The sequence below is a fragment of the Manacus candei genome, unplaced genomic scaffold (assembly GCF_025592945.1).
Source record: "Manacus candei isolate 608988 ecotype Guabito, Panama unplaced genomic scaffold, ASM2559294v1 h1tg000014l, whole genome shotgun sequence".
In the NCBI taxonomy this organism is placed as follows: domain Eukaryota; kingdom Metazoa; phylum Chordata; class Aves; order Passeriformes; family Pipridae; genus Manacus; species Manacus candei.
The window spans coordinates 47,656,329-47,672,047 of NW_026138062.1; the positions used below are offsets into that span (position 1 = coordinate 47,656,329).

At 36.6% G+C, this 15,719-nt stretch overlaps 1 protein-coding gene across 24 annotated transcripts in view; it reads right to left on the reverse strand.

The window, feature by feature from the left end:
- The window catches only part of DLG2 (discs large MAGUK scaffold protein 2), a 1,004,454-nt gene that overhangs the window by 248,473 nt on the left and 740,262 nt on the right, over positions 1-15,719 (reverse strand). For 18 of the 24 annotated variants that reach the window (XM_051779204.1, XM_051779229.1, XM_051779207.1 and 15 more), the window contains one exon: positions 13,816-13,971. The exons of the other annotated variants lie outside the window; for them this stretch is intronic. In XM_051779204.1, coding sequence (XP_051635164.1) covers positions 13,816-13,971 — 156 coding nt within the window. The remainder of the gene's footprint in view (positions 1-13,815; positions 13,972-15,719) is intronic. 24 annotated transcript variants of the gene reach the window in all.

The window sequence follows — 15,719 nt, forward strand, 5'->3', positions numbered from 1 at the left end:
AACTTATCAGGGAAGTCTAAAATTGTAGAAAATACCTGTTTGAATAATAATCTTTTTAACCAGTGCAAATTGGGTAAATATACATCAAGAAACCCAAAGAAGGTTCTTTCACTTGTTACTTCTGGATATAAAACATGAATTTTTGTACCCAAGTTAAGTGGAACAGTTTCTTGCTGTTTTTTTCTTCCGGGACAGAGACAGGCCTGGAGATATTCTACACCTTTCAGGAATCTAAATTAACTCAAATTTGTATCTTATTAAATGTATGATAAGTAGTGTAGCTACAGAATCCTTTTATATACTGACCAGAGATTGCTACACATCAGTCACAAACAAAAACTCTTCCCTTTAAATGTGACTGTGGAATGTGTAAATGAGTGCTGGAAAAGATTTGTGTATTTTGTTGATGGCAATCCAGACCTACTAAAAATTCTTACAGTAAATGTTACCCTCTGCACACCTCAGATTGAGAACAGAGGTAAAACTGCCATCATTTTACAGAAGAAAATATTACATAATTTCTTTTTACATTGCACCTTTTCTTATTCTCTACATAGAGACTGATTTAAGCCTTGAGTGATGAAATGCTAATATAATTTAAAATAAATTTATTAGGACCTATTTTAATTCCCTTTGCTTTTTCTTGTTAGAAGTATAAAGGGTCTTTACAATACTATGAAATTCCTGCATATTGGTTAATCAGCCTGTAACCAATATTCAGATGGTAGCTTCCACTTTTTTTCCACTGATTAATTTTATGACTCAAATGAGGCTCTCTCAAATTTACAAAAAGATAATTTCACTGATTTAAATTAATATGTTCACTACTAAAATTTGAATTTGCACAAGGTACTCCTGATTTGTATTCTTTGCTGTTCCTTTTGGCAAGCGAGTCTGAAACTTCCTAGCCTCACAGAGGATTTCCTCTAGGACCTCTCTCCATTTGCGAGCTTCCTGTCTCTAAGAAAACAAAGATAAATGACATATTCAAACTCTAATAATGATTGGAGCAATATTAAGGTAGACAAGACTAAAATTATAATTTGTGCTATTTACCACTTCTGTGTGCAAGCTGAAGAAATCCTGTCATTTTCTAAGTTGCATCAATGTTGTATTTCTCTTAGTTGACACTAACTAAACTGATTTTTTCATTTTAAAGTAAGGCAAGAATAGCAGAACTGGAAAATTTGAACATGTAAGCATGAAAGCTATATATGGACAAACTTAAAGAAATCCAATGTGAAAACATTGCAGCATATTCTGTCCTAGTGAAGAGCATTTTTACAATAATTTTTATAAAACTCCTACCTCTTGCTAAATAGTGTTTACTTAAAACCACAATTTTATATTGCAGCATTGTGTTTTAAAGTTAATTCCTCAGCAACAATCTATGTTGCTTGATTAAAGTCAATGGCAAATAGATTTACCAATCTTTTAAGAATTTATTTGCCATGTGATGCTAGTCTTTATGAAGGATACACAGTAGAACATTCAAATACATTGAGAAATAATTGTTAAGATCCTATAAATCATGATGTCGTGGTTTGGGAGTCAGCCTTGACATGAAACCTGGTTATAATATTGTATTGGCATGTTTATTCTTGGTTTAGCTCTAACAAAATCATGTAATTCTCAGTCTCTTTGCTGAGATATGATTTGGTTTTGGTACTGTACTGATCTTCCTTTGTGGACACCCCCTGTGTAATCCCACTTTTGTCAAAACACAAAACTCTACCCCCTTCTTGTAAATAATTCAAATCACTATGGTATCATACAAGATTGTATCAGAAAAAAAAAATAGGAAAGCCAAGGAAAAGAAATCAGTTGACCATGGTTCCTGTGTTCTTATTGCCAGTATGGTGTGAATCTTGGATTTTTTGTTCCAAACAACGACCTCAGAGTACCCTAGCTGAAAGACCTGTTCTGTAATCCATGGCATACCAACATGACTGCTAATTGTTGAGTGATAACTTCAAAAAGTATCTGGGAAACCAGACAAAATCAACTAGAAACAATAAACTAAAATTTCCATCAGGAGTAAATTTCCCTCTTTGCATATTTCCCTTTCTAAATGCCATGGACATACCAACCAGAAGAAATTTCAGTCATTTGAACCTCAAGATCCTAGACAGCACCTGTGATTTCAATGACACTCATGAATTCATCATGTACTTTGGATGTCTTTGTAACACAAGAATTTTTATACACTTTGAATGAAATAGTACAATACAGGAAATGGTTGTAAACGTTTGATATGAAAAACTGGCAAAATTCACTCACACTGCTGAATCTGAAATGTCAAAATCAAATTCTCTTCTGCATGGTGCAATGACAGTATTATGTGAGTTTGTATTCCAACCAAACCTGTATGACTTCTACTTCCAACCAAGCCTGTATAGCCATGCTCTTGCCACAGATACTACATAAGTCCTCCTACCTGCAGCTCTTAGTCACTGTACTTTGAACAGGCTCAGATTTCTGATTACAGTTTAAGCAATCTGCATCAGTTCAGTAACTGAACTGTCTACACATGTTGCTGATTACACCCAAGTCAGCTGTAATCAATGTGGGCATTTATTGACAGCAGGTTAGACTGCTTCATTAGCTAGCCTACCTTGGCTAGAACAGCTCAGGACTATGGTCTTACACTGGGCTGCACAAGTGCACCATACTATCAGTGAGTAGTGGCAAGTGCTATTTGGCTTCTGCATTGAGTACTCCACCCATGTGGGCTGCAGTGCATTTCAGGTGCACGTACTGATATGCTTTCTCTTTACACAGTGTAACACATGAGGGTTCCAATCTGCTTTTTAGGAAAGCTTGTGTGGATACAGTCACTGATATTCAGAATTCTGATGTCAGAAATCAGTGTAATCAAGTAAAAAGCAATTTGTGATGTGCAAAACCATATACACAAATGTACTCTCAGACTGTAGAGTTGTATTCTTTTCCCTGCTCCTCACTTCATCAGTGTAGTGATTTCAACAACACAAAAGAAAGAACTATAATGATCTCCAAAAGATGCAGCAAGCACCTCCAAGCACCTCCAATTATCTGTGGAATGATGCATTTTGTATGTGGAGTATGGAAATACTCTGGAAAAAGACATTGTCTATGCATCTCCTTGGGGACCGTAATGTTTCTGTTCCTGTATTTCCTTAACAATACTGAAATTTTAATTTTGAAAGTCAAACTAAAACTTTTTCTTCCCTTTCTCAGCTAAAAAAATGTATTTTAACATCTTTCACTGACTTTGCTTTTTCAGTAGTCTTATGCACTATAAGCATTATTTAAAAAAAAATCAGATAAGCTAGCTGCTTCTAGTGCTGTTCTTTAAAAATGAAATAAAAACCTTTTAAAGAATTAATTCTTTTAAATCCCAAAGCAAATTTGAGTTCAACACAAAAAGGTCAGTTGCATAACTAGACTTTCACAAAATTTAGGGATGTTTAGAGCTTGTAACTGCAATGTGTGTGTTTTTTTTTCATTTCTTTCTTAGCAAAACAAAAAGAAAACCTTTTTCCAGGGACTTTATATTGATACAGCAGCTTATAATGACTATGGCTTTTGATGAATTCCTACGTCCCTTTGTCCTACTACTGCAAATTGTCACTGAATGCCTCTGCATACACACATATGTTTTATCAAGGGCAGTTTTCTTCTTTGCCTTTTCAGTGTTTCATCCCAAAAACTCAAGCTCAGGATTTTGCATTTCCCCCCTATTTGCGTGTAATAAATAAGCATCCCTCTTTCTGCCCTCCCTTTCCTGCATTACCTGTCCCCTGACCAACCTGTACTATTTCTTAAATCAATACAGTATAAATGCTCTGACATTTAAGAAGCTATGTTGAGGTACAATAACAGTATAACTTACACTGCCAAAATTTTAACTCTAAATCTCCCCCCTTCACTTTTTCAGTTTGGAAATAAGGTTTCAGTATTTTCAAACTTCCAAGGATTTTGGTTCAGGTCCCAACGTCCTTCACAAATAGTAGTAGGAAAGACACCCTCTTGTGTGGGGACATTGATAATAATCATAATGATAATAATTCAGAATAGCTTTCATTTTTCGTGTGTTTTTTTTTTTTAAATTACATTTGGGGGAAATTTTAGATGCAAGTATTGAAGTAATATAGTGGTAGGTGAGCTCTACAAACTTAGAGCTGCACAGTAGGTGTCTGAAATGCCTCCAGTAATGAACCAATGTTCTTAAACATTTCTGTTTTTCTCCACAGTAAAACTTTGTTATTTCCTGCAGACACACACTTTTAAAACATTGAACTAACATATGAAAAAAATACAATTTTAAAGGAGCTTTGGAGTTGGGAGAAACTGACTCCAAACAGACACAACCCTAGTCCACTGGGATAATATAAATTATCCTTCCAACTCTGAGTGAACATGAGCCAGCAGTGTGCCCAGGTGGCCAAGAAGGCCAATGGCATCCTGGTCTGGATCAGGAACATGTGGTCAACAGGTCCAGGGAAATGATTCTTCCCCTGGACTCAGCATTTGTGAGGCCTCACCTGGAGTACTGTGTACAGTGCTGGGACCCTCAGTTCAGGAAGGATACTGAGATGCTGGAGCAGGTCCAGACTCGAGTACAAGTCCTATGAGGAGAGGCTGAGGGAGCTGGGGTTGTTTAGCCTGGAGAAGAGGAGGCTCAAGGGAGACTTCATCACTCTCTACAACTACCTGAAAGGAGGTTGTAGCCAGGTGGGAGTTGGTTCCTTCTCCCAGGCAGCTATCAGTAAGACAAGAGGGCATGGTCCTAAGCTCTGCCAGGGGAGGTTTAGGTTGGATATTAGGAAGAAATTCTTTACAGAGAGGGTAATCAGGCATTGGAATGGGCTGCCTAGGGAAGTGGTGGATCCTCCATCCCTGGAGGTTTTTAAGATGAGACTGCATGTGGCATGTAGCGCCATGGTCTAGTAACCACGGTGGTGTTGGATCAAGGGTTGGACTTGATGATTTCAGAGATCCTTTCCAACTCGGCTGATTCTATGATTCTGTGATTCTGAACCGAAGTGGGATCAACAACAGAAATTTTTAAGTTTTGAAGTCATATTTAGATCTCACTGCAGGCTACATATTTAGGGGTTTAGATTACAAGGAAAAAAAGCAAAAAGCTAAATAATTTTTAAGTAAATATCAGAAAGTTTTTTTTTTAAATTAAGTATTTTTGTGCTTCTGACTATTCCATTAATTAGTATTTTATACTTTTTGGACAGAAGAAGTAAAGTGCTGTGAAATCAGCAACTACAAGTTTAAGCTACAAGTTTAAACAACTCATTCAGTTTTGCAATGCTTTCCACAACAGTGTCCTCAAATAGTCTTGCAGTGTCATTGGCCTAGCACAGACTCAGAGACTGCTACCTTCTGATTTCCATATCACAAACACATTTTTAGATATATCCTGTTCAAAGTCAGACCTTACTTGACAAAATGAACAGCAATGGACATATTGGCAAGCATCTACATAGAGAGCTTATATCCAGAAAAATAAATGGTGATAATTAAATACAAAATAATCTGGGGGCTTGAGTCAGCACTACATTATTCCACTGGGATAACTGTAGTGCAAAACAACACTAGTGCTGGGCTGAGGGAAGATTCATTATTACTGTTATAATTGTCTCACATTTCCCTGATAAACTGCACTGCTCTAATGAGATCCTACCTTCTTTCCATGATGCTTCCTTTTATTCCACTTAGTACTAATGATCACTCTTTTTTTCTACAGTGCAGAAAATCTTGCACATCTCCAACTGTTAGAAATATTTTTAACTCCAGGGGCTGCTGGTGGTGTCTGTGGGCACATCACCTATTTCATAACCAGACAAAATTGAAGGAAATTCTTGATTTTCCAAGGCCATACAACTTGTCAGTGACACAGGCAAATTTCTCAGTTCCTAGCTCTTTGCTCTAGCCAGGAAGTTTTCTTGCTCTTTTCTCTGTAGTTACAACCCATGGAAACGATTCTTCTCCCAACAGGCGTTGGGGAGAAGGCATATGGGGAGTCATAGGATGTCTTTATTTACCCCGCCTCCACAGTAATATTTAATTTCTTAGCTCAAAGAACCCTCTCTTGGGGTAAAAAGAGTAATTTGTTCTCCAGGTTAAATTTATTCTTGGTTTTTCTGATGAACCAAGAGTCTAGCAATTGCTGTGACAGATGAAGTGATGATTTTTATGATGTGGAAACTTGTCCACTGGAATGAAAGTGAAATCTCCAAGCCCATTTCTCATAGTGGGCTTTAGACAGTTGTCAGGTAATAATACCACTTTCATCACTTTGGACAAGATTTGAATTAATTAATGGGTCCATTAGCTTGTTACTGTAGCACCCCTATGCAGAGTGACACTTTCTGACAAATTTTTGTCATTTATTCTGAATATACTTGAACCAGATACTGAACCAATAATAAAAATGTGGATTTAAATTTCTCCCAACACTCAGAAGAATTTGAACATTGTATCTGGAGTTTTAGTGCTCTATCATTTTGGAAGAACTGTTTCAAGGGGATTTTGAGAGACCAGAACAAGATGTTTGAGAGTATGCTTACATATACTGAAAACAGTAACGTGTCTCACAGAAAGGACCATTTCAAACAAGAAAGTTATTGTGTAGACTTGGTTAGGAACTGAAGCATCACTCCCACCTTGTATCTAGCCAGAAAGTGCTGTAGCCAGTGTTAGTGGTGAATGGCAATCTCGGAGGCAGACATTAGGTAAAACTTCAATTTTGAGGGTCACGGTCCACCTCAACCTCCCCATACCAGATGACAGAATGCCCTGGCCAAGTTCCTCAGACACAAACCTATTAAAAATAGTCAGATACCTTTCTAGTCTCCTGGTTCCAGTCTTCACCACTAATTAAAAAAAACATACATAGGGATTGTCTTTTTATACTTTGGGAGCTTTTTCTGTGACTTGGATACTGAGTTTCAGAGCTTGCTGATACACATGGAAAGAAAGGAGACATCTTTCCTTTGTTCCCCTGTGGTTCTGTTTGTAATCATAACAGTAGAAAAAAATTAATACTAGTGATTTAAAGATGTTTTCCTACTGAGAATTGATATTTTTTCTTCTCTAAAGACATAGTAAACATAATACTGCTACTTAAACTGAACCGAGTTAATATTTCTGTCCTTTTTATGACCTAAGAATATACAGTTTAATTTCCATGGGTGCAGAATTGAATAAAAGATCTGTAGCACACGAAAACACAGTGTCTCTAAATGTCAAACCATATTAAAAAATTATAAAACGTTTCCCAAATGATGGAATGGAACAAACACCTAAATTTTTCTTGTTTTAAAATTTTATTCTATTCTGTTTAATGAGACTAGTTATCCTTCTCAATATAACTAAGATTATTTTACTGATAGATAGAAAAGTAAATAGAATTAAGTGACTTGCTCAACTAAAGAGAATTAGTCAACAGCACAACAGCAAATAAAGTCCAGCACTCTAACCTGAAGCACCCCATCTTAACCTGAAAGGCTTCTATAACTTTACGTAATTAAACACTTGAACTGTAGAGATGTTATACCTTTGCAGGTTAAGATTCTCCTGCAAGCATCTCTCTGAGTTTTTAAAAGCTGCATCTTCCTAACAACTACATTAATAGCATCCAAAATAGAAACTCCTCATTAAAAAAAGGAAAAAACATAAGCGAAGGAAAATACATAAGCGAATGTAGGAATGTTTGTGGTTATTAGGGTCAGAGATTCATCCATGCAAAATAACATGAGAGCTGAGGCTGAAAGACAGCATCATCTTTCTTTCATTAACTCTCACAGTTATACGACTGGATCATTTACTTGAAGAGAACACTTGAGTCAGGATTAAATAGAAATTATAGGAAACTGTTCCAGTTAAAATTTTTTAATTTGCTAATTGAAAGTGATAAGGAAAAGCCACAATTAACTTCTATCTTTTCTAAAAGATCCTAAATAATTTAAAGGCCTCAGGAGGCTGATTTACAAGCAGAGAAAATCTACATTGAGATGCTGCATTTAAGTTTTAGACAGTTAATCAACACAGTTTATGCTGATTTTGTTTTACCTTACATCTATAAAACATTGGAGATCTGTAGCTGTTTTCAGAAGCAGCACAATCCTGTCAAGCACAATGTGCACGTGATTGTATGCATCTGGGCTGCATCTTGTCACTTTCTGTGATGTGTGTTCCTGTGTGTGAGTCAAGGTCTCCAAGCTTATTTTTAGAAAGGTCTAGGAGTTAAAGAGGTGCTTGAATTGCTAAAGATGTTGTTTAGGGAGTGAAGCACTTACATATTCTCACTGAAATCAACAATAACAATATATTTCAATTCCCATTAGTATGAACATTAGCACCTAAGCCAGCCTTTGTGATGGCCAGTTTAATGTCTTAAATTGTTTGGGGGTTCCTATGTGCTCTTTGCCTCTGAATGCCCAAATTTGTGTATAGGTTTGCCTTAAAAATCACTTTGCCAAAGTGATTTGGCAAAGCCACAATGTTCACTTTTTAAAATGCCACCCTATGGTTTTAGAGGGCTACTTCACCAAGAATTATTTCAACCAGGTATGTTACATTTTCAAAAGATGTTTTTCCTTTGTGACTGTAAGATTTATTTGTTTCCATTGACGCTGAATAAGCTGAGCCTCAGTATTGCCTATTTTTATGTTCAAAAATGCACAAAAAGAATTGTGTACTTATTCCCCTTCACTGTCTTTAAGCAATGCTATTTAGTAGCGGTTCTTTATTATATATAAGCTTCCTGTCTGCAGTTGGATTGTATATTAAACACGGATCAGTCCTCTGATTTTAAATATTCAAGTATTTAAATCCATTTGCCTCAAACAGACTAATATCCCATTTTGTAATCAGTATTTGAAATTTCTACAGGGAAAAAAAAAAGTAAATGAATACCACTAAACAGTAGAATTTAATTTTAAATTCAAGAAAGGTAGTTGTATTTATGTAAGGCAAATTGAAGACTCAATTTCATAATATCATTGCTTTTTACTGCTTTTTTGATAGATCCCATTTTCAGGAGCCAGGTATTTCAAAAAAGACAAAATATGGTTAGATGTGTTTTGGGAGATATAATTCCCATATTAAACACATGGGATTGAAAAGGGGATGATGAGTACTCCTGTACAATGTGAATTTCAATAAAGATGACAAGAGCCTCCCTGGAAGGCAGCCACATGCAAGTACAGTTATATGCATCATTTTGACAATAAGCTTGTTCCCAGCAGGTTATCGTGACGAAAAAGGCTGCTCAGATATTAATAATGAGAAAGGGCACTGTAGCAATGAGCACCAGAGAGACTCACTATTCACACCTTAAAGTGCAGCTACCTTAACTTCCTTTCAGGGTCAGTGAAAAGCAATCAGTACCACCTGAGTGGTCCCTGCATAGCCTGTGGAGGGATTCCAGCAATCTCTAAAATTAAGTGAGGGAACCACAAGCAACAGTACTTAGGGTTGCAGAGATACATTACTCTGGTTGCAGAGACTACTGGAGTGTAGTGACCCCTGTGTGCCCAGTTGGAGGAAGTAGCACGATCGAAGAAGCACCACACGTCATTAAGATTTTGGACATTATAGTCTCCTTAGCCATATGTTCTGTATCCATTTCAACACACTTTTGTTCGTGTAGCTCCTAAGACCTACACAATGCTCAGTTACCCTTGAATGCCTATGCTAATGGAATGTTGTTTTCTGCAAAAACCTTTGCTCTAGAGCCTTGTGCCAGTGTTATCTTCTCTCTCTAATTCCCACTGATAAGAAAGTAGTGGTGGTTCCAAAATGTGCTGTCATTAATCTGATTCATCAAATACCTTAAAATAATTTATGTAATTAAATAATAACACAAACTGCCATTAGTAATACAATGTTATTGTCTTTGACAGGATTACTTTTCAAAAAGCTCTATGAGATCATTGTTAAACCTCTTTTAGAGACTGGGAAACAAAGCACAAAATCATTAACTACCTTGCTAATACTGCAGATCACAGTGTCAGCCAGAACTGGAGTTGGCTTCAAAAAACTAATAGTGATTTGAAAAGTAAGCCAGATACTTTCAATCCAGCTACCCAAGCACCACGAGGAGGATCAGCAAGTTTATAAAAGCTAGACTAAACATGTACAAAATGTTTATTTTCTTGGGAGGAGTCATGTTCCCAAGCTTTCCTCTCATGACTACAAAGTCTGAAATCCAACTGTTAGTTCCTTACCCTACATCTACTAAAAAAAAAATAAAAATGATTCAATCACATGATCAAAGACTTATAAAAAAAGCAAATATCTATAGAATAAAAAAAAATCAAAAAAGCCAACAATAGCAGGACAGCCCTTTAACAAAAATTGTCCTGGCAACTAGAGTGCCAGAAAGATTTCAGTGAAGACAGCGAAGTTAGTTCTGGGCAAAACTGAAGCATTTTTAAAATGTGTCTTTGTAGATGTGAATATAAAGAATAAAAAGACTTGCAACACAATATATTGTGTTACCTAGTGCTGAAACAAAGGCTCATGTTTGTAGAAAGTGTTACATCCATGAACTATGATATCCTTTCACTGCCCATGCTCTTCTGATCATAGGCATAACTTTCAATAATGACATAAATGAATACTCTGCATCCATTCCCACAAAGGAAAACTTGCTACTCAAAAATTGTCTCTCTACTTGTGCCTTCGATGGTACAGATTTTCAGATGTTGCACACTGACATAGCCCTGTTAATGTCAATTCATACGAACTGATAATTCCATCAAAAAACTAATTACACTTATCCTAAAATGCAAGTATATTGTTCTAGACCTCCAAATCTCCCAGGAGCTGACAGGCCACCATAAAAGCAAGGGTTATAAAATTGATTTTATAATAGGCAAATAAAACTTTGGCCTATGAATTCTCAGCCTATTAAGTTAATGAGCCTTGAAAAAACAATAATCTGAGGAGTAGCTGACAAATTATCTGGAGTAGCAATTTGAAAGGTGCTGGCTGGCTTACAAGCATTTCAGTTGGGAGAACACAGCATCATGTTCCTCTTCCTTCGGAAGAGTCATTTGTCAAACTAAATTTCTTGCAGATCAACAGTAGATTCTAAATATTGGAGCACTGAGATACAACAATAACTGCAGCTACCAAAACCTGAGGTTGACAAATGGTGATGAAACTCTTTCTAGAAAGTCTGGAGGAAGACAGAGAGATAACTTTTTTATTTCTGACTGGAGATCTTTTAAGTGTTTAATATCGAGGAATTCAGGTGAGGAAAGGGAGACCTTTCAAAATACCTGGTCAATATTTGGAAGATTTTTTTAGTACAGTTTCCAATAGGGACGGTGGTATCACAGCTGTCAATTTAAAATGAAGTCTTTTATCGGATTAATTCTTCAAAATACTCAACATAATACAGCCCTGAGACACAATGCCTTTGTGAAATTTAGGGCTGTGTACACTACACACTTTTGCAAAAACAGCCACTTGGATTACAGTTAAAATGAGATCAATACTTTTCTAAAATCTGTTCTCCAACTGTGAATACTGAATCCATTTTGAAATTGAATCATGATACATTGTAAAGCTGTCACTTTCCTCAACAAAGGCATTTGGTGAAATAATATTTCAAATGTCTTCCTCCATGCTCAATTATTCAGAGTCCTGTGGAAAAGATGATGGTATTGAGAACATGGAAAACTGTCATATTTTCCATCTGAATGTTATTTCACAGTGGGAAGGAAGTACAAATTATAGTAATCAGTTGCCTCTACCACAGCATGTAGCAAAGCATAGTGCAGAGCATTTAACCATGAGTTGTGTCCTTTCCCGTATTTTGTGCTCTTCTTGCAGGTTTTTTTGACTGTTGATTTAGACAAACTGATTAAATATACAGGGACTAGAGCTTAATATTACATCAAAGTAGAATGAAGTTAAATGAAACCTTGTTCTTTAAGAGAATTGTTAACTGACACTCAGTAGAACAATACCCAGCTTTCTAAATCCTGATGTTAGGTCATCAAATATCTGATGACCAAGTATTCAATTCAATCAACAATAAAGCAAAAGGATATACAGAATTATACCTTCAGGTGGCAAAACAGCCTAGCTCTATGAGCTCTGCAGGGCTCCACTGATTACTGACATCTAAGTATGTGGTTGCAGGAATTAGCCCTAACATACTCATCCTTTTCCCCCAACCTATCTCCATAGTCGTGATAGTTATGTCTATACAGACCAACCATTTGGCAATGAATTGGCTCTCTCCGTGGTTAGCAGGCCATGAAATTCTATGGCCCCAAAATCCCCTAGAACCTGTTCATTCAACTTTCTAGTTCAAGCTGGACCATTCCCTTCTAAAGGGACCATTTTAAGAGTCTTTCTGTGATGAACTCTTCCATTGTTTCATTCTAAACACACAAAAGCACTGTGATGCACAGATAAATTACTCATATGTCACTGTACACTATACCTAAAGACCTGAAGTAATTTTACAATTTTTGCCCAGTTATTCCATTTAAGGTAATATTTGCAGAGAAATTATAATATTGTGATTAGATCTGTTAGTTCCTGGCACCCTTGTGCAAATATTTATACCTTTTTATAACATTGTACTAATCAATGTATTTCGCTCAAACTTGCACTGGCCTGAACAGCTTGACCAATCACTTTGACCAGTGACGAAGCATCTTTTATAAATTCTAGAAGCTACAGTGTTTTCATTCTAATAAACTGACATCTTCTGCGTGGTCTTGCCACATCTGTCACATTATTCATTAGCATTTGTCCTATTGTTTTTTTAATGGAGCTTTCTATTTTATAGCATTGAAATGTCTTTCACAGCTGCTTTCCTAATCCCTGGGGTTTCTTTCCTGTTAGTGTATCTTACATCAGTTTACCGTTTTACTTTCCATTTACACACTTCTGCTCTTCTCTTCCCACATTACTCTTTGCTTTGAAAAACATTTTCTGTAGAAAATGTCTGTGATCAAACCTCCAAACACAATTATTTTTCTTCTCCTCTAGAATATAAAAGATAATAAATTTTTCCTAACAAATGAAATACTCTTGAAAATTTGTGCCTAAATATTCCTCTGTCTCCCAAATATTGTATACAAATATTTATTACAATCATTGTAGGTTATAGAAGATTAGCTGGATTATACAAGCATACAGTTTTGGATAGTATACTTTTCTTCATTAAATATTTATGAGGAGGCAATCCCTGACAATATTTTTTAGGAAGGTCTTCCATTATTTCAGTTATGGAAATGTTCATCATTTTAGGTTTTACTAACTGTCCTCTCAGAGCACAGCTAGCCTCGGAAATGCTAAATTTTGGATGCATTCTTAACTGATTTGGTGAGGGAGGTGATTATTTTTTGCTCTATTTCTTCAAAATGGCTTAGGCAACTGCCCTATAAACCTAAAGATGCTCAGTGAATTAAGCATGCACGAAACAGAAATAAAGTGACTGAATCAAAACAAATTACTATAGCTTTCAGTGAAGTCTTAGTCATCTTCCATACTCACAGAGAAACAAACACTGAATTCAGTTGTAAAATGTGATACATATTATGTAACCTATTTTAGAGCACCATTCCAATGGATCAAAACATTGCCTGTGTTCATCACTGGATTTGGATGACCAAAATTATATACCAAGGCAGCATATATCTTCCAGTGGTACAGATGTGAAAGCATGGTTAAAAAATAAGCACAAGCTGTAGAAAAAGATCTATGGTGAAGATGCAAACTATGAGATAAATCCAGTGATGTTCATGCACTCTAACAAAGGAGGTGAGGAAGAAGCGCATGCAGTACCTGGTGATCTCAGAGTCAGGGAGCAGGCCTACGTGGTAGTGGGGATAGGGAGCTGTAAGAAGGAAGCTTTTGTCACACTCGACAGGGGAATAGTGCCTAGGAGAAGGTGGTTTATCACACAGTTTGTTCACAGTGCTGTAAACAGGTTCAGGAGGCCTGGTGATACAGAGACAAGAGTAAAAGATCAGGTGCATATTAGTTGCTGAGAACATAGAGCAAACACAGCAATCATTTTAAAAGCATGCATAGTAAATCTGTCAAGACCTTTTCAGCAGGGATTTTCCGGCAAGTAAAGTGTGTTGTTAAAGGAATCGTTAGAATTTGGTAAAAATAGTATGGCATTCAAGTAACTGCATATAAAGATATACACAATACAAGTGGACCATAAAACTGCTCTATAGGAAGTGTGGCACTGAAAGGGAATATATTATCTCTGAAGAGGAGAAAGTGAAGAATTTTCCCACATACTCTGCTTTTTGCTTTTTTTATTTTTATTTTTAAATCAAACAGTATTACTTTTACACAGCTTTCTGTGATCTTAATTTTGAGTACAGCATAGAAGAAAACACGTTTATTATCTGAAAAGAAATATTTTTTACCCATTAATGTATGATACAGATGAAGGACATATTACTTTATAATACAACATACTCCTGCCCCGGTGAGCTGGGGCTTTGCAAGTAGAGTTGTGGTCAAATTGATCCATATTCTGTAATAGCACTGATGGTAACAAACAGTGTGAGCAATTCATCTCATTGGCAGGCAATTTGTTGCGTTTCAAGAGTTCTTTGCTCTCTTTTCAGATTCAGCCTTCAAAATCTGATTATGCAGACCACATCTGAAACAGTCAACCTCGTTGACAAGGTCACTGCAACCGCACTTGCAATGCTGCTCCAAGTTACAGACAGCAGCTTGTGAAGTTAGATACAACGAATAAGATCCTGAAACCAAAATTTCTCTCCAGCCACCCATCTGGGAGAGTCAATACTTACCACAGCCCTCCCAGGAGCCACCTGGGAGAGGGGAGAAGGGAACGCAGCCTTTAGTACCAACCAGCCGGGGATCCACAGGAGACATCCAGCAGTTTTCAAAAAAAACCCACACCACATACATAGTACATTTCCACCATGTAAGTTCTCCAACTACTTTTTTGGCCCCAGCAGAGACACCAGGGCCCACTGGCAGAGTGAACCCTGACTCATCATTTCCTGACATTTCTGCTCTAAAGAGTGCCAAGATGCAATTGCTGTCATATGCTTGCTTCTGCCAGAAGATCCAGGGTATGCCACTGTCTTTAATCACTGTAACACAGTATTAGCTAGATAGAAATCTTATTTCAGAAGCCTGAAAATAACACAAGGCCAAGAAGTTAAGAAACTTTTTTGTTCTTCTGGCTGCACTGTGCCTCACATGGGTGTGGGTTGTGCTGTGAGTTTCACAGGTACCAGAATTTATTACAGTCATGGATTTGCTGGCAGATACAGAGAATCTAATTTCCTTTGGTTTTAGCTTCTAGGTTTGTCCTCTGGGGGAAAAGAAGTAGTTACTTCAAAAATTGGTCTCACTCAGTGTTAATAACATTATTCATAGCAATCTGACACATGATTTGAGAACTCTCTGTGCCTGACTTTCCCAGGGAAAACTTTACAGCCAAAAAAATGGTAATTTAAGATTGCCAAATAGAAAAATAGCAAAGCTGTCACTCATTTGGTTATAAAGCATTCTGTCAAGCATTTAGTAAAATCCCTTTAAAAATATTGAAAGTTGCAATCATTTTTTATCAGCATATTTCGCACTTTTTTCAGAGGGTTGGATTTAATAATTTATTAACTAAATCAATTGCTGCTTTCAATATAAAAGAAAACAAAACAAACCCCCCCAAACAAACAAAAAAAATACCACAA